Source organism: Mus caroli, unplaced genomic scaffold (genome assembly GCF_978045245.1).
Source record: "Mus caroli unplaced genomic scaffold, Mus_caroli_1 scaffold_7, whole genome shotgun sequence".
NCBI classification, from domain to species: Eukaryota; Metazoa; Chordata; class Mammalia; order Rodentia; family Muridae; genus Mus; species Mus caroli.
The window spans coordinates 20,910,666-20,929,097 of NW_028227262.1; the positions used below are offsets into that span (position 1 = coordinate 20,910,666).

The 18,432-nt window shown below is 45.5% G+C and overlaps 1 protein-coding gene and 1 pseudogene across 1 annotated transcript in view; both read left to right on the forward strand.

The window, feature by feature from the left end:
• Tead4 (TEA domain transcription factor 4) overlaps positions 1-3,586 on the forward strand; it is a 74,965-nt gene extending 71,379 nt beyond the window's left edge. Inside the window, exons 12-13 of the mRNA XM_085839865.1 lie at positions 1,597-1,749; positions 1,837-3,586. Coding sequence (XP_085695991.1) covers positions 1,597-1,749; positions 1,837-1,950 — 267 coding nt within the window. The 3' untranslated portion in view covers positions 1,951-3,586. The remainder of the gene's footprint in view (positions 1-1,596; positions 1,750-1,836) is intronic.
• A 12,270-nt stretch (positions 3,587-15,856) lies between these two features.
• LOC147003797 (sentrin-specific protease 2 pseudogene) lies at positions 15,857-16,552 on the forward strand (annotated as a pseudogene).
• Positions 16,553-18,432: the final 1,880 nt, after the last annotated feature.

The following is an 18,432-nucleotide window of genomic DNA, read 5'->3' on the forward strand; positions in this document are numbered from 1 at the left end:
GTTTGCTGTTTACTCCTTGAGTGCTAGAAACTTGTGGAGTCCTTTTGCTCCAGTTGTTGGGGTTTCTGTAAGAACCTGGGTGTGCTAGGCAAGTACCCTACCACTGAGAATACCCTCAATCAACTCCTGATTCCTCCTTCTCCCCCTCTCTCCCTCCTTCCTTTCCTCCCTCCCTCTCTCCCTTCATCCTTTCCTCCCTCCCTCCCTCCTCCCTCCCTCCCTCCTCCCTCCCTCCCTCCTCCCTCCCTCCCTCCTACCTTCCTCCTTCTCCCCCTCTCTCCCTCCTTCCTTTCCTCCTTCTCTCTCCCTCCCTCTCCCTTCCTCCTTCCTTTCCTCCCTCCCTCTCTCCCTTCATCCTTTCCTCCCTCCCTCCCTCCTCCCTCCCTCCCTCCTACCTCCCATCCCTCCTTCCTTGAGATAGTCTTTAGATGCTCCTATCCCAGAAGCACAGAGCTCACTTTTCAGTTGTGGAGTGCCCCAGAGACCTTACACTTGGGGCAGAATTTCCTGCTTCTCTTCAGGGCAGGCAGCCTGGTGGTGAGCACAAGCTTAGAGGACCCCTGTTGATCTCTGCACACCTCCCCCACCCCCACTTCCTGTTGGATGTTTGGGGTTGTTAATGCCCTACCCCCATCTCTAAGGAAGTATCAGTTTGTCTTTATCATCCACTGGTTCCAATTGCAGCGACATTCCGATCCTATTGTGTAGTGACAAAATGGCACCAAAGCCTCCACCCCAGCATACCTGTGGCCCTAAAGTCTATGACCCTGTCTGTCAATGACTGACACTGTGCATGGTGCTAGTCTGGTCACCTCTTGGCCCATGGGGAACTGAATTGATGCTGTTCTCCACCTGGGGTTGACAGCCACCTCGTGTCAAACAGCTAGGTGCCATGAGAAGGGACTGTTGCTTTGGGATCCCAATCCTAGAATCGCCAGGAAGCTTTCGATCGATACGTATGTGTTAGCACCACCGATGCTCACTCATGTCACTGCTCTCCATCTTGGGAGGGTAGTCCAGTTGTAGCACTGGGTGTTTGCAAGTGTGTTGTGTTTTGTTTGTTTGCTGCTAAAGATGGATGACCGGGCTCACTGTGGCTAAGCATCTATCTGTCCTGCCTCGGCAAAGGCAGTTTTTACAAAGCTCCTCTAGCTATTTACTTTTGTTAAACATATGGAGGTATTGAGATGCCCGTGGCTCTAGCCAGTCATCATCCCACATGTCATCCCTCTAGCTCCTAGGCCAACAGTATCCACTACCGAGGTTCATGCATGTGGCAGTTCCATCTTGAAGGCGCTGGTATTCTCCCCTACCTCAGCCTCATGTGCAACACCTGCTCACTTGCCCTATCTCCTTGCTGCTACTTCTGCTACTTCCAGGTCTCCTGGAAGTGTCTGCCTGTCTGGTCAGTGACAAAAGAGAGAGGCGGAGAGGCCTGGCTTCATGCCCAGGAACCTGAGAGGATGACCCTACCTGGGACATCTTCTGCCTCTCTGTCCCATCGGTGGTGATTGGATTTTAGTACATCCCTGCTGACTTGGGCTTGGGCTGGAGGGGAAGGGATTCTAAGCCTCTGTTGTCCCTGGGGTTCTACAGACGGAGTATGCCCGCTATGAGAATGGCCACTATTTGTACCGCATCCACCGGTCCCCTCTCTGTGAGTACATGATCAACTTTATCCACAAGCTGAAACACTTACCCGAGAAGTACATGATGAACAGTGTGCTGGAGAACTTCACCATCCTGCAGGTACGATGTGGGGCAGATGCCCAGTGGGTGTGCTGACAACGGCTTCCATATCCAGGGCTTTGACCCTCACCACCTTCTCCCCTGCAGGTGGTCACCAACCGAGACACACAGGAGACCTTGCTGTGTATTGCATATGTCTTCGAAGTTTCAGCCAGCGAGCACGGGGCTCAGCACCACATCTACCGGCTTGTGAAAGAATGAGAGACTTGGAGAGCGATGGTAGGGGGGACAAGTCCAGGACATGGGGACCTGGGAGGGGACCTTCAGGGACAGTCCCCTGGAAGTGCCAAGAGAGCCAAGCAGAGTTGCCAGGTCTCTTCTTACCAGGAGCAAACTGCCTGATCTTGCAGTGCTCAACCCCCAATAAACCCAAGGTGTCAAGTATTTTCAGAGGAAGCTAGTTTGGCCTGTGTGAGCCCAGAAGGGCAGGGGAGAAGGGGGCATCAGGAAGCAAGCTGGAAGCAACGGTCCAGAGTGCTCCAGGACAGCCAAGGAACCAGAACCCTGGTGGACTCAGCCAGGCATATCACCAAGACACCAAAGCTCAAGACCCAGCTGCTGGAACCTCACACTCCTGCTGCTGGTCACCCTAGTGGCCTGAGGACAGATGGCACGTGGGTCACACACCCAGAGATGCTGTGCGTGACTTTATGTACACTGTCAGTCAGTCCTGCCATTGGTGCCTGAGAATGGCTACTGCAGAAGGCCCCATCCCTGCAAACAGGGCTGGATTTAGGTGTGGCTGCAATACAGTTGTTGGAGGGAGACTGGGTAAGAGCTACTCAGGTGGCTTTGTTCTTTCTGCAGTGGCCCTGCAGGGGGCAGGGGCTCCAAACTGAAGCAAGGCTTGGAGGTAGGGCATCCTGCCTCAGGGCCAGCATTTCCAGCTGCCTGGCCTCCACAGGCTCCTCGGCTTCTCTATTAGTCTCCTTTCTTCTCTGCTCAGCACTGACGAGGGGAGGTGTCTGTAAAGTACCCGGGTCTTGCGGTGCCAGTTAAATAATCTAATCCTCAGCCCCATTGCTTCTCTCCCTCTGGAGGGCCTGGATCTGTCTCTCTGCTGCCCTCTCAAGGCTTTCTGGTGTCTGCTTTCCCCAGTTGGAGCCAGTTCTAATAGTCTGGAGCCTCAGGAAGAAAGATACAACCTGGGCATGTTTGTGTGTACCCAGGACTCAGGGATGCATCTGTGAGGATGCAGAAATGGGCAGGACAGCATTGTGGTGATGCTACAGAGGTGAGGGACAAGGGCTCTGGAGTCAGTCTAGCCTGACTTTGGTGTGCAACCTTTTAAAAAAAAAATGTTGTGGTGCCTCAGTTTTCCCCATCTGTAAAATGGGTATAACATTCACCTACCTCGTGTATGGACAGTGCCTCACACAGTGCTGAGCACATCCACATGTTCAATAAATATGCATCGGTACTAACTGTGAGAACTTCAACTCCAGCGAAGGACCCTGGCTGGAGAGCTATATGCACTAGGGTGGGGTGGTCCCTACAGTAACTGCCTGTCACAGAGAGGAGGAATCCGAGGGTCTCAGGGAAGAGGTAGTCCTTGAGGGAACAGGTTATGAGAGGAAGGTGGCTAATATTTATTGATGTTATTTCTGTGGTTTTTGGTGTTGGGGCCAAGGTTTGACACAGGCTAAGTGACTATGCCAGAAGTATGCAAATAGGCATATGGAAGGAGGTTGGCTGCATCTCAGATGAGGAAGACAGACAAGCCGCCCAGTCTTTCTGTAGCCCCAAATTCCTTCTCCTTAACTCAGAGCAATTTAACCCATATGCTGCTCCCCACTGTGTTAGGATGGTGGCTAGACCCAGGCCTCCTCCCATCCTACTGTACTGTGTAAAGGTCCTGCTATCAAACAGGGCCAGGGTCCCAGAAAGACTACTGCATCCCTGGCCTTGTGACCAGGATTCACCAGTCCACATGCAGGCCTATGTTTGCAGCACCCCCCCCCCCCAGCATCCCCGAGCCCCCTCCCCTGCTTATGTTGCCCAGGAGCAGAGTTCCTGCAAGCCCCAGCCTCAGACATTTCAGACTTCGATGTATGTGGTCAGCCTTTTTGGAACATGAAGGGTATAACCTTTTCCGATCGGAAGCAGGTCAGTTCAGATGTTCAGTCCCAGGGTGGGTTCTAAGTTTTTCCTGTGTTAACTGACCTCAGTGGCCTAATGGAAAGTCACCATAGAAGACTGTCTTACTGCCTCTCCATTCAAGTTAACATGGCACTTGACTTAGGGAACCTCACTTATCCTACTGAGCTGGTACTGTGCTGAAACCATTTGTCTTTTTTAGGTGAGGTCTTCCTCTCTTGCCTGGGCTATTGATTCTAGTGATCCTCCTGCCTCAGCTTCCTGGGACTACGGGTGTTCCTCACTGTGCCCTGCTTTCCTATTTTAAAGACTAAAAAAGCAAGGCCCAGAGAGCTTTGGGAAGTTGCCTAGGTTGATGGTTGTTTGTTTTTCATTTGCTTTGTGAGAGGTTATTTGACTTCTGAGGTGTGGCAGACTCTGGGAATGTGTCCATGATCAGAATAGACAGGGTGGCTAGGAGCTTACTTTGGACTGAGGGGAGGGCAGCGACTGGAAACAAGTTAAGGAGACTTGTAGGTAGTAGGAAGTGCTGTGTGTGTGTGTGTGTGTGTGTGTGTGTGTGTGTATACCTAAGGTCAGCTTCACTTTAGGGGAGGCTGTTGAGGTCCGACCTCTGCCCTGACCACTGTAGAGCCGACAAGTGGATCGGAAGGAACATTCCAAGGGAGAGTGGAGAGGCCTGGAGACAGGGAGGGGATGGGTGTGCCTCAGGGGTGTGCTGACTGACAGAGGTTGGACATACCGCCAACGAACGGGCCAGGTAGGAAGGCAGGCAGCTCAGTCTTGTGGCCCCTGTACTCCGTGTGGATGTGCACTTTGGAATGCTCTCAGGATGGTGGCAAGGCCTGGAGGTGTAGCAAGGGAACACATTCCTTTGATGCTATATTTAAAAATGAGCTCTAGAGCATTTGGTTTGTACAGAGGAGCAGGTGAAACTGTTGCTCCTGAGCCCATCTAGCCTGCTCCCCTGGGTGTCTGGGGGTGGAGACTTTTCTACGTCACTTGGCAGCTAGGCTAAAGGCAAAAGAGAGTGAGCCAGGCATGACCAGTGTCATTGGGCCTGTGAGATGACCAAGAGTCCCCAGAGTCCTGGGGATAGAGAGCCCTCCATCCTGGGAGTGGAAACCTTCTGGTGTGTTATCTAGTTAGCAGGAAATGTTAGAGACTGCAGTAGGGACAGGTGAAAGGTCTGTTGCCTCACAGGGTCTGACACTGATGGAGCAGATTGTGTCAACAATGTGTCACAGGAATGGAAAGAATGTGCCCTGAGCCCACCTCCCCACCCCACCCAAAAAAACCCCATAAAACAAAAAAAACAAATAAATGAACACGCACACACGCACATGCACATGCACACGCACACACACACAGAGTGAGCGAGCGAGCGAGCAAGAGAGAGAGAGAGAGAGCTTGTCTATGTATTGTGTAAGTGGCTGTGTCCTAGACCTCTTCCATAGGCCTTGTGTCCCCAGTCTATGCACACTCAGTCTTTCCCAGGCTGGGGGTTGAGTTAGATGGCAGAGGTTGGAGGACTGAGGGAAGGCAGTGACTGTGGGCCAGTGTAACCCCTCTCTGGCCACCAGGCACAGAAGAGTAACAACAGAACAGTGGGAGCTGCCTCCAGGGTTGCTACCCAGGGGCCACGTGGGTCTGACCCCTGCTGAAAACCTGTTAGAGCTCTGGTTGCAGGGTTCAGTGGCACCTTGGACAACCTATCTAACAGATCAGAAAGAAAACTACCTTTCCCCCAAAGACTTGACTCTGTATAGAATGTGTAGCTAACTAATATGTCCAGCCAGGCACCTGGCTGCACAGCTATAATCCCCTCTGCCCCCCAACCCCTAACCCCCAGGAGAAGAGCGTGACCATCATGGACTACACAGTGAAGCCTAATCTCTGAAATAAATTTCTTTAAAAAGTGTCTGGAACTTGGCTTTTGTACATACACTTAGTGAATTAGAAAGGGCACAGGTATGCGTGTGCCTTCCTAGAGAGCCAGAGCCCAGGCCGCGGGAATGGTGGCTTTTATTAATTTTTTTTTTTTTACACTCACAGATGTCTAATATTCAATTTTAAGGTTTTTGTATTTGTTTTTCTATGTAAGCCCCCTTCATCTCTTCAAATCCTCAGTAAAGTCTGCTACAAACACAGATGTCTGCGCTCGTGTGATTTCTTTGTACAGAAATGGAGTTCTGTGCCTGAGCACACAGACCAGGGGTGCCCATAGGGCAGGTGAGCACTGGAGCACGTGGACCAGCGGTGCGCACAGGGCAGGTACGCACTGGGACAGGTCCTGCTGAGCAGAGCCTATGGGAATAGGAACCGAACTCAGTGCTGAAGAGTTAGAATACTCTTGAAAAGGGCATCCTAGGAGGCTGGCTGTGGTTCCACAGCACTACTGGGCATCTTACTCAGATCAACTGCTCTACTGTTCTAAATTGAACTGGTTTGGGGTTCACAGAGGTCTGATGCAGAAGCCCCACCTGTACTTGCTGCATCTCTCTTTCTTCGCTCCTGGTCCTTAGCAGAGATCGGGGAGGCCTTGCCTGGATGACTGTGCCTGCCCTAGGGTGGACACTTTCCTGCTTGGACCAGATTCAGGAAAGACAGCAGATTCTTATTTGGGTTGGGAGTTGGGGACATGACTGAGAGGAGAGTTGGGGCTGAGAAGAGAAGCTGTGGTCAGCCCTGTGCTGAGACGTGGTGTGTATAGGGTAGGAAGAGTTGGAGAAGCAGGAGTGTGATTTGCTGTCAGAGGTAATGGAAAGGTTTTGGGGCTAGGGGAGGTCAGCTGCTGCTCTTCACAGGGAGATGAGGATGAGGATGGAGAAGTGACACTTAAAACAGAGACCCCTGTCTCCTTTTCAAATAACAGGACCAGATCCCTGTGTTTGGATAGACACTCAGAATAACACCACATTTTCCAGCTTTCACACTGCAGTCCAATGTGGTTATGTTTGGCCAGTGGAGGTAAGCAGATTTCCAGAAGGGAAAAAAAATCTAGGGAATTGTATGGAGTATGATGTAATGGCTGGATGTAGTATAACTATGTAGCAGTGTAGCTACATTGGACTCTGAGATGACCTTAACTGGCAACCACTCAGGACAAAGCAGAAAGACCATAGTGTTACACTGCTCTAATAGATTTCATGTGAAATATATTTTCCATGTTTAAGTCATTTCATTATGGAATGACACAATACTGTTTTTGGAATTAGCAGCCAAACTTAATTCTATCCCATGACAGTATTCAATCTGGTAACAAATTTGGAGACAAATGGCAAAAGGAGATGATATGATGATAATGATGATGGCAAGAATGATGACTACAATACCTACCTACACCTTTTGAGACAAAACTTGCCATCCTGTCTCAGCCTTCGAAAGGCTTCCATTACAGGCATTCACCGCCACGCTCTGCTCGTCCTTGCACTTTACAGTTTACAAAGCCCTTCTAAAACATTTTCTAGCTTGATGTCCACAGCTGTACTGTGTTCTTGCAGACATTCTTTTTATGGATGAGGAGGCTGGAAGATCAGTGACTAATCTCAGTGAGCATCATGGTCTCAGCATGTAATGTCCCTGTAGGCCCATGTGTTTGAACACTTGGTCCCTAGCTAGTGCCACTGTTCTGGAAGGTTGCAGAGCTTTGCTGGCAGTAGTATCCTAAAGCCAAGGCTTGAGAGTTGCAGGCCAGCACAGTTCCCTGTGTCCTAATCTACCTAGAGATGATCGAACTGTGCCACCACCCTTGGAGTGAGCAGGTCCTGTTACCATATCTCCCATAATACCCTGTGTTCCCTCAAACAATACCTTGCTTCTCTTTGGTATTTTATCACAGTGGCCAGAAAACTTACACACCTAGAAAATACACTGCAGACCTTCTGCCTCCCTTGGCACCTCTGCCCGCTCTCAGGAAAGCAGTCAGGCTGATAGTGGGTGGTCAGGATTTGCCTGAAGCTGGGTGAGAGACTGCAAAGCCCAGCAGGGATACAATGTAGAGGTGGGAATAGTTCATTTGTGGAGCACTAGCCTAGCATATATGACCCTGGCTTGCATCCAGGAAAACAAAACAGAAAATTAAAACAAGATGAAGAAAACTTTTTGTTGTTGGTTTTTGTTTTGGTACAGGAAACACCTTGTATGTAAAGGAATTCTGCTGTTAAGGATGATATGGTGGCCAGGAGGCTGTGGAGCTATTAGAGAAGGCAACAGCGAATGAACAGCTCCATTGGAGGGAAATGTGTTTGCCAGTTTCCAGACACGGGAGCCCATTCTAGAAGGAAGCAAGAGTCCTCAGATGATTAGCCAGAGTCTGCTGAGTGTCCTGAGACCTTTTATTAATTTATTTTTCAGGCCAAGCTGGGAGTTAGAACATTGGCACAATATTTTCATTCTACCTTTCCCCTTTAGTTACATTGTTTTGAGACAGGATTTCATATAGCTTAGGTTGGCTTTAAACTCACAATTTAGTGGAGGATGACCTTTAACCTTGACCCTTTCAAAGACTGGGATTATAAATATGTGCTACCACCCTTGCCTTCAGTGATGACTTCTTTCTAGTCTTGAAATCCGCCTGAGACCTGACAGTGACACAGGGCTGGTGTATGCCAGCTCATTGGCGACAGTGCACAAGACCTAGTCCTGGCTTCAGGCTGCTTACCCAGGTTCTCACTCCCCTTGCAGATGGCCCTATGTCTTCTACCTCCACATGCTGTTTTTCCAGGTTCTGCTCTGAGGAGCAAGAAGCCCTAGAAATCCCATTCTGTCCAGCCCTCCATGGTCCCTGTAACCTTGAGTGGCCCATCTCTGCTTGGCTCGGGAGGCACATTAAAGCAAGCCTGGAATGCCTCCGCCCAGTTGGCCTCGCCCCTCCCAGCTGTGATCTACCCACTTGCTCTGTCTCTTCATCTCTGGTCTGGGATTCCTGGCTGTGCTCCCTGGCTTTGATATTTGTCTCTGAGTTTTCTGGTTTGGCAACTCACCATATTTCCCTGTGACTTTGGGGTGTGGGGTCCTGGATTTTGTTGGTTAGCCTTCTGCTGTGTCCTCTGCTCTGATTTTATGTACCTACTTGGCCCTTCATGAGGAACATTCTCTCTGGTTTGGGCACTGCCAAGTCCTACGGCTAAGCTAGGATTGAAAGTGGCCTTGCAGTGGCCTGTGGTACCCAAGTTCTGTCCCTGGCTGTAGTTGACCCTTGAGGGAGACACAAGGCACATCCCAATAGCCATTTCTGATTGTTCAGGAAGGCTCTACTCTCTCTAGCTGCTAACGATGCGGCTGAGAAGAAAACCAAAACCCCTGCCCTCAAAGAGCATTTGCACAGAAGTCACAAAGTCTAGCCTATTAAGTTCACTCATAAATGGCAGCCATTGAATCCATCCCCTAATTTTGGGGTCTGTTCTCTATTAGAAGACAGCAACACACAATCAGTAAATGAAGTGAGCCAGGAATGACAGCAGTCCTAAGATCTTAGATGAAGGTCCAGCTGTTGTGCTCCATGGGCAGTGATGGGATTGAGCTGAGGGCAATTCCTGGTGGGAAAGAGCCTGCATGCACCCAGGTGGTCACTGAGAAAGAGTGGCCACTTCCGGGTGGGGCTTGTGCTTGTGTGACCTGGGAACTCTGGAGCTCTAAGGTCTTGCTGACAGTTTTGGGACTTTACACTACCAGGTGATTCCTAAGCATGTTAAAGTTTGAGAAGTCACTGGGTTGGACTTTTTCACCAATTCCAGAGGCAACTCTACTCCCAGGCTATGATGATAATTTTTGGTGATTTCTTCTTCTCAATGAAGCAGGTGATTGGGATGGAATACAAGTGCCTACTGTCCCTGGGAAAAGGTCTGTAGTCGAACAGCATAGTCATTGCTGTGAAATTACTTTTTCTTTTTAGAAAGAGATAACAGGGGCTGCAGAGATGGCTCAGTGCTGCCTTTGCAGAGAACCTAGTTCAGTTCCCAGCACCTACTTGGCAACTCTTAGCCACTTGCAACTCCAGTTTCAGGGGATCAAGTCATCTCTTCTCCCATGGACATTGTATGTATGTGGTGCACATGTATGCATGCAGCAACACACGCATACAGAGAATGAAGGTAGTAAGAAAAATCTTTTAAAAGATAACAATAAGAAAATGAATGTAAGAAAATTCCAAAAAGTTGCTTTGATATATAATCCTTTTGCTTGTTTTTCTATAAGAGAATAGAATGTAATGTAGCTTACCTAAACAAGTTCATGATTCTAATTGGCCTGCCTCCATTTCCAGTGTGTTAGGCAAATAGTATGGTGCTTTGCTATTCATAATCTTTTCAATTGTCCACATTTCAAAAAATCACATCATATATATGGGTATTGTGTCTTCATGGATGCCTGTGCACCACATGCATGCAGTGCCCTCAGAGGCCCGTCGAGGGCATCAGATAGCCTGGAATTAGAGTTATAGACAGTTAGGATCTGACATTTGTGTGTTGGGATTCAAACCCCAGTTATCTGGAAGAAATGCTAGGGCTCTTACCTACTGGGCCACATCTCCGATTTCCTTTCCCTTTTTTTTTTTTTTTTTAAAGTCTTACTCTATTGCTCATGAAAATCTCATTCTCTTGAGAATTGAAAAAAAAAAAAAAAAGCCAACAGGTCTGACTCCACTGTATCCTTTTGTAATCTAAAATTATCAGCAGGGTTTTTAATGTCTAAAGAGAAGTTTTTTTCCATGGGAAAGAATACTTGAAGATCTTTGTCTATTTACTCATTTTGAACAAATGAAGGACTAGTTTTGTTGGGTTCAGCTTGCACACCATGTTACTTTGTGTATCAAGCTAGTGTTGTTATGTTGTCTCCTTCGTTTGCTCGTTGATTGATGCTCAGTTACCTCACAGGTCCTCTCAGAGTTTAATATCACTTACAAGCTTAATTAAATTAGCTTAGACCACAGAAACTAATTAAACAGCTGGGCATGGTGGAGCACAGCTTTAATTCCAGCACTGGGACACTAATGAGTTCTACACCAGCCTTGATTACAGTGCCAAATCCTATCTCAAAAATCAAAAGAAAACAAAAATTTAAGAGAAGAAGGATAAATATAAAATTTAGCATTTTAATCATTTACTATCTAACCTGTTATCTTAGGATTTTATTGCTATGAAGAGACACCATGACCAAGACAACTCTTATAAAAGGACAGCATTTAATTGGTGCTGGATTACAGGTTCAGAGGTTCAGTCCATTGTCATCATGGCAGGAAGCATGGTAGTATACAGGTAGAAATGATGCTGGAGGAGAAGAGAGTTCTACATCTTTATCCAAAGGCAGCCAGGAGGAGACTGGAATTCTACACTGGGTGGAACGTAAGTATAGGAGACCTCTAAGCCCAACCCTACGGTACAACACTTAGTCCAACAAGGTCACACCTCCTAATAGTGCCATTCCTCAGGGCCAAGCATTCAAACACATGAGTCTATGGGGGCCAAACCTATTCAAACCACTACATCTGTCTAAAGCTGACTTGAAAATCTAACAGAATCTTCTACATTCAACATTTAACACTAAATTAACTTAATACTAATCAAGTTTTGAAATAATTTTAGGAAAAGAGTGCTATGCCAATTAATTTGAAAATTTAGAGAAAATAGACAATTTCTTAGAAAATATAACCTACCAAAATCAAATAGAGGGGTAAAGGAGCATTTACATAGCCACTGGAGAGTAAATAGGGAGTCATAGAGTTTCCCCCAAAAGAAAGCACCAGAAACAGGTATCTTTCCAGAAAATTCTGCCATACATCCAAGAAACATGAACCCACTAGGAAAATAGCTCATTGGTAAAGCCTGTGTGAGATTCTGAGTTCATTCCTATGAACACACACACACACACACACACACACAGACACACACAGTGAAGGAGAGAAACAAAGTCAGACACATGGATCCAAATTATTACAAACTTTTGAGTAAATAACCCCAGGAGACTTTACTAGACTGGGAATCTTTGATGCTAAAACAGAAAAATAAAAGCTAGGTGTAGGGTTACATGATTGTAATCTCAGCAATGTGGAAGCTGAGGCAGGAGAATCTCAAGTTCAAATCCAGTCTGGGTACCATAGCAAGATTAAGGCCAACATAGGCTACATAAGAACATCCTGTCACAAACAAAAAAGTAGACAGATAATAAAGTAGGGGAAAGCCAGGAACATGTTGATGTGATTCAACAAAACATGCAAATGTAGAACAAAATCAAACAATGGTTTAAGAAGAAATATGATCACTTTCCAGGTCTTCCTGGGATCCAGGGCTGATCGTGTTAGATTAAAAGGGGAAAATGATACAGTTGTCTCAAAGAGGGGAAAAATAACCCTGAACAAATGTAAACATCCATTAATAATTTAAACAAAACAGAAACAAAATCTCTCTAGGTAGGATTATATGGGAAATTTATTGACCTAATAAAACCTACAGTGGGTGGATAAATAGCCAGAAGATCCCTTTCAACATCAAGAAGAAGAGATGAGGGCTGTGCTGAGGCTAAGCACCCTTAGAGAGGTGCCAGCCAGAGCAGCTAACCAAAGAACATGTGTCTAAGAACTAGAAACATGATTCTGCAGGGCTTGGACCATGCAAGAGAAGGTGCTATGGGTCTGTGGTCCTTCAGAGATTCACAATTCTGACTCAAGTTTGCTTTCAGTAAATAAGAGGCATTTGTATTAAAAGACTGACCAGAGCCAACAAAGAGAATTCTCTAGATAAGGCCAGGGCTATTGCTAAAGGATTATATGGCAAAACCTACAAAGTAACAATTTTGGGAAGCCAAGGTAACTCATATCTTCTCCCAGAGCAGGCAAGACTTGATTTAGTAACAAAGTCCAACAGATGCCTCAGACATGCAAGCCAGCAGGCAGTTTGTAAAAGGCAGAACTAAACCATTAGCCTGTTTAATCTTGTGACGCATCACTTTGTAGGAATAGCTGTGGCACTGAAATATTTTGCAATATTCAGCTTTTTTTTTTAAAGAGTACCTCAACGGTACCAGGAAGTGGTCCATCTCAGGCTACCTGACAGGGTACATTCAAGACAGAGTAATTTCCTCAGGGCTTATGCAACCTAAAAACAATTTTGTTTTTACAAGCCTAGCACAATAAATGTATCCTCTAAACAATGCTTGCCATCACAAAGGCAGCCCTGCTAGGTTATTCAGCAATGTAAAACCAATGTGGTAGTTTCAAGTTTTTTTCTTGGAATGGGAACAAACCCGTCAAAGGTGTAATTAGAAAGAAGAGAAAGAAGCCTGGTACAAACAAAATGATACCTGGGGAAATAACAATCACAAGAAATTCAAACCTTTTACAGAAAAAAAATACATTTTTTCCTTACAGTAAATCATTGGTATAGATATATGTGAACATTTTGTTAATATTTTCAGTGGAAAAAAACAAACAGTATGTGTCTCAATTCTTTTCTCACATTTTTGTAAAAATATCTTCATACCTTTGAGAATAGATCAAAGATATGCTCAAGGTGGGGGGTGGGGGTGAGGCTGAAATGGACCAGAGGGTAAAGTGCTTGCTGTTTAATCATGGTGGCTGGAGTTCAGATTCCAGGACCCACAGAAAACACCCACCTCTGTAACTACAGCTGCAGTTGAATTCTTCCTACTGTTTTCTAGGGAGGAGTTAAGGGCTTGTGTTATTGGTAGGATTGTAACTGAAGTAGTGATGTATCTTTCTCAATGGATCTTACTGACAATGGTGAGATTTTATTTATTCTCTTTGGGCTTGATCCTTGGTAAATTCGTACCAGTTTCGCAAGTTTCCTCCAATACTGAAACACTGAACCATTCCACCCTTCATTGCCTATGAAAGGAAGCCCCTCAGGCAGGAAGGCAACAAAAGATCTCAAAATGGTCCCTGAAATTGATCAGATTCACTAGTCTCCTTCCCTGCCAGAGAGCAGTAAAAGCTGAGACTCCCTCACAGATGTAAGGAAGCTGAGCTGCAAAGAAGACTCTCAAAAGAGCCACCCTCATACCAGCTGTCTGCAAGAAGTCCAGACCAACTGAGGCACCTGGAAAGGACATTCTTGAGCCCTTTTATCCATCTACAGGTAGTGCACTTTCTCCAGGTTCGCAGCTTTTGTGAGCTGTCACTTATGCTGGGGTAGGCTTTGGCAATGCATCTGTTTTTGAGTCATTTCTGCTCCTGTAAGTAACCCCTCACTCATATTCCTATATGTAACCCCAATAAAATTTATTGGTTCACCAAGTAGGACTTTGGTGGTATAGGCACTTTGGTCTGTCCTGGGCTCCTTATGCAGAAGAGAAACAAATTTTGTCACACAACACTACCTACTAGGTTTTATAACTGTAAAATTCTATTTATTCTTTGTAATTAGCAAGCATATTGTGTGTGAGAAGATATTTAGAAGGGCACTTAAATGTCTATAATTGACCATGATGGGACAGTTTCCTAAAAGACAAATGGTCCTAGTCAGGACCAGCTGAACGATGCTGAGAGGATTTAGGTAACCCTGTGCTCTGCTGAAGAACTGAGCTATGTATCAATACATTCAAACTTCCTACTCGGGCAAGGGAGTGCTTTGAAACCCTGGACCAAGTTGGGGTTGGGGAGGGCTTCCACCCTCCAAAACCTTTGCTTACTGTTCTTTCAGGTGACATCACACCCAGCCATGGAACCTTGAAGGCTGTGCCTAGGGGCAACCCTGTGAGTTAAACATCATTCGTGAGGTTGCCTATGAAGTGTTAGCTGCTGGGTTTAGGCCTGGTGTCTTACTCGTGATTAACTAGGACGATCAGTCTGACTTAGAAGTGTTGGATATTTAGCTTGTTACAGCAGCCAAGAAGGATACTTCTGAGGAAGTATTCTTAGAACTCCTCTGAGTTTTCCAGAGTGGACCCTGGTGAACTGCCAACCTCTGACTATTCACCAATCAGTCTCTGATATTGACAGCTTAATTATCTCCATTCTTTGACTGACCCTGACCTGCAAAGTCAACTGTTTATAAAGGAGCCTCATAGGTTTGTGACCTTGGACCAACCATCTACTGGAAGAAGTGATTCTTCAGACATCAGAGTGAACGACCCAAGAGTACCCACCTGGAGCCAGGCATAAGGTTGCTTTCGCTTGGAAATTAGAAAGGCAGTACTATACCGGAATCAACACCATCGAAAAAGCAGTCCAAGCAGTTGTACATGTGGCAACCTAAACAGCCTGGGTTGGAGTTGAAGCCCGAAGCTTCAGGAAAAGGGCAAAAATGCAAATGCCAGGATGAAAGTGGGGCAGAGATAGAGTCTGAAGCTTTGGGACAAGGTCCAAAAAGGAAATGCCAGGATGGAACAGGGATGGTATTTAAAGAGCCTGGCAAGGCTCAGAAGAAGACCCCTCAGGAGCCTCAAGACCTAGAGCTCCCAAAAGAACAGCCTAGCAAGGGTCAGGTACGGAAACCCCAGGGAGAGACTCAAAAACAACTAAAACCCCTAGAGTTGACCGAAGGACCTCCAGAGCAGGCTGTAACTGGGAGGAAGCCTGCTGATGGTGGCAAGGGTCGCAAGCGGCCCTATTCTGTCATAGAAGAAAAGGAACAAAGCCCCCAAAAGGAAAAGTACAGAAGGTTGCTTCAACACCTTCAGTGTGACCAAGATGTGAGGTCAGACCCACACAGGCCTCACCCATTCCTTACAAACACCTGGAAGATCAAAGTGGGCGAGTCAGGAGACAGTCATGGATCAGAAACAACTCAGAGAGATAGAGAACCATCTACTGTTGTGGCTCTAAAAGAACGTCTTTCACCAGAGGAGAGAGAGAAGTGGTGTTCTGAGGAGAAATCTGTTACAGAGAAGAAAGATTGCATAAAGGGTGAAGGAAGAAGGGGGAACAGCTTGGAGCCTGATTTACCGGGAACACGGGCTCAGATCATCCTGGATAGCGGCAGAGGCAATAGCTTACTCCCCAACAAGGTGGCAGTACTTGTGGCAGAGGAAAAAGCCTATTACAGACCAAGGAAAGGACAGAGAAATGGATCAAATCCTTGATATTACAGAGGACATGGAGAAGGAAATTGAGAATGCACTGGGTCCAGGACCCCAAGAGGAAATCCTGAGTTCCAGATTCAAGTTGCAAATCACCAGAGGAGATATCCAGACCCTGGAGAACGGTCAGTGGCTCAGTGATGAGGTCATCAATTTCTACATGAACCTTCTGGTTGAAAGAAATGAAAACCAAGGCTACCTGGCTCTGCATGTCTTTAGCACTTTCTTTTACCCCAAGCTAAAGCATAGTGGTTACAGTTCTGTGAAAAGGTGGACTCGCGGCATCAACCTCTTTGAGAAAGAACTCATCTTGGTGCCTATTCACCAGAGGTTACATTGGAGCCTGGTGGTAATCGATTTAAGAAAACAAAGTATTGCATACCTCGATTCCATGGGACAGACAGGGAAGTCTATCTGTGAGACCATCTTCCAATATTTACAAAATGAGAGCAAGACACGCAGGAACATTGAGCTGGACCCTTTGGAGTGGAAGCAGTACAGTGTGACATCAGAGGAGATTCCTCTGCAACTGAATGGGAGTGACTGTGGAATGTTTACCTGTAAATATGCAGATTGCATCGCTAGGGACCAGCCTGTGACCTTTTCTCAGCAACACATGCCCACCTTCAGGAAGAGGATGGTCTGGGAAATCCTGCACAGTCACTTACTGTAACAACACCCACCTGGTTGCTATGGTCCCCATCCCTGTTCTTTTCCATCACTGTTTCTAATATACATCAGGTAGGATGAGTTGAAGAGATTTAAAACAGGTACTGAGCTGTCTCACTGGATGAAGCCCACTCTCTTCAACATAGTCCTCAGGTGGGATGTGAGACTGATGCCCTAATGCCATCTCTAGGATGCATGCAACTATTGCAAGCTTAGAAACTGCTGCTGCCCAATCCACAAGAGACCACGTGTTCAAGAAATACTGTTTCAATGCTGGAATTAAATGAATTCATGTTTTTTGTTTTATTTTGCTTTTTTTTTACTTGCTTTTTTTGTTTTTGTTTGTGTGTGTGTGTGGGTTTTTTTGTTTGTTTGTTTTGTTTCTTTAATGTTCATTAAGTTTTGGGTTTTTTGGTCTCTTTTTCTGTTTTTTTGTTTTCTTTTTTGTTTTTTTTTTTGTTTGTGTTTTGTTTTGTTTTGGTGTTGTTTTTGCTTTTTATTTTTTTGTTTTGCATTTTGTCTGATTTCTTGTTTTTTGTGGTTTTGGTTTTTCGTTTGTGTTTTGTTTATTTTTTTGTTTTTTGTTTTCCCTTTTTTGTTTGTGCTTTTTTGTTTGTTGTTTTTTGTTTGTGTTTTGTGTTTTGGTTCCTTTTGTTTCTGGTTTTGTTTTTGTTTTATGTTGCCTTTTTTATATTTGTGGTTTTGTTGTTTGTGTTTTTGGTTTTGTTGTTTGTTTGTGTTTTTGGTTTTGTTGTTTGTTTTGTTTTTTGTTCTTTATGTCTGTTTTTGTTTGTTTTTTTGTTTTGTTTTATTTTTGTCTTCCTGACCCCACTCCACTGATTGTTTTCCTTAACTCACTTGCAAACCTTGGCCATTGTCATTTCCCATCCTCTAGTCCTTGTTTGAAGTGTCTATTTCTGAAAGGAATGCCCATCACAGTGCCGTTTCCTGTTGAAGATCAGGAGGGACAGCAGGAAGAGGCAGAAGCCCTTCACTAGCATCTCTAATGCTGGACTGTATGCTGTTAAATTGAAGCAGAGAATAGTGGTCTTTTTTTTTTTTTAATGTTTTCTTATTTTTTTTAAAGCTTGAAGATAGTATGAGAAATGGAAATGAGTTGCAGAGACTGGTGCTGTTCTGCACCACTGTACTCTGCTGGACATGGACAGGATGTAGAACTGCAGTCAAGCTACTGACTGGACTCCAGGACCAGTAAGAAAAGCACCATGGTCATTTAAAGACTCATCCTTTCCCAGACCTGCCTTAGTTTTGGAAGTTGATTTGAAGCAACTATAATGGCAAATGTCCATTTCTATCTCAGGTCTCATTGAATACAAACCCCATCTATTGCTGTATTGAATTGTTATTTTTTTTTGAAAAGTTCTATTCAATTTAAATTTTTTTCTTAAAAAGTTTTGGCATATATTAAGGTGAAATTGAGATTTTTTTGCTCATGAGATTAATATTCCCACTGTGCATAATTGGGGATTTAGTATTTACAGTTGAAACCGCCAGTTATGTAATAATCTATTTTACATGTGATAGTTTGTATTTAACTTTTTTATTCGTTATCTTATGGTTGTGTTTATGAAATTTTTACTTAATAAAGTTTAAAGTTATTTAAACATTTCCAAGATCTGGTGTCTCCTGTTTCTTTTATGGCATACTAATGAAGCCTGGTTTGTGAGGTGACCTAAGAAGCAGGTGTTGAGGGTGTGACTCACCAGCTTAAGCCTTAGATACATTGTGCCCGCCAGTGATTGTTACTCTGTCCTGGGCCTCTGCAGTGGAGTTGGAACGTTCCAGAGAGCATCCACTCCTTTATCGAGGGTTGTAGAGGGAGAATATATGTGCAGCTCAGTTGAGCAGTGTCCAACTGAGCTG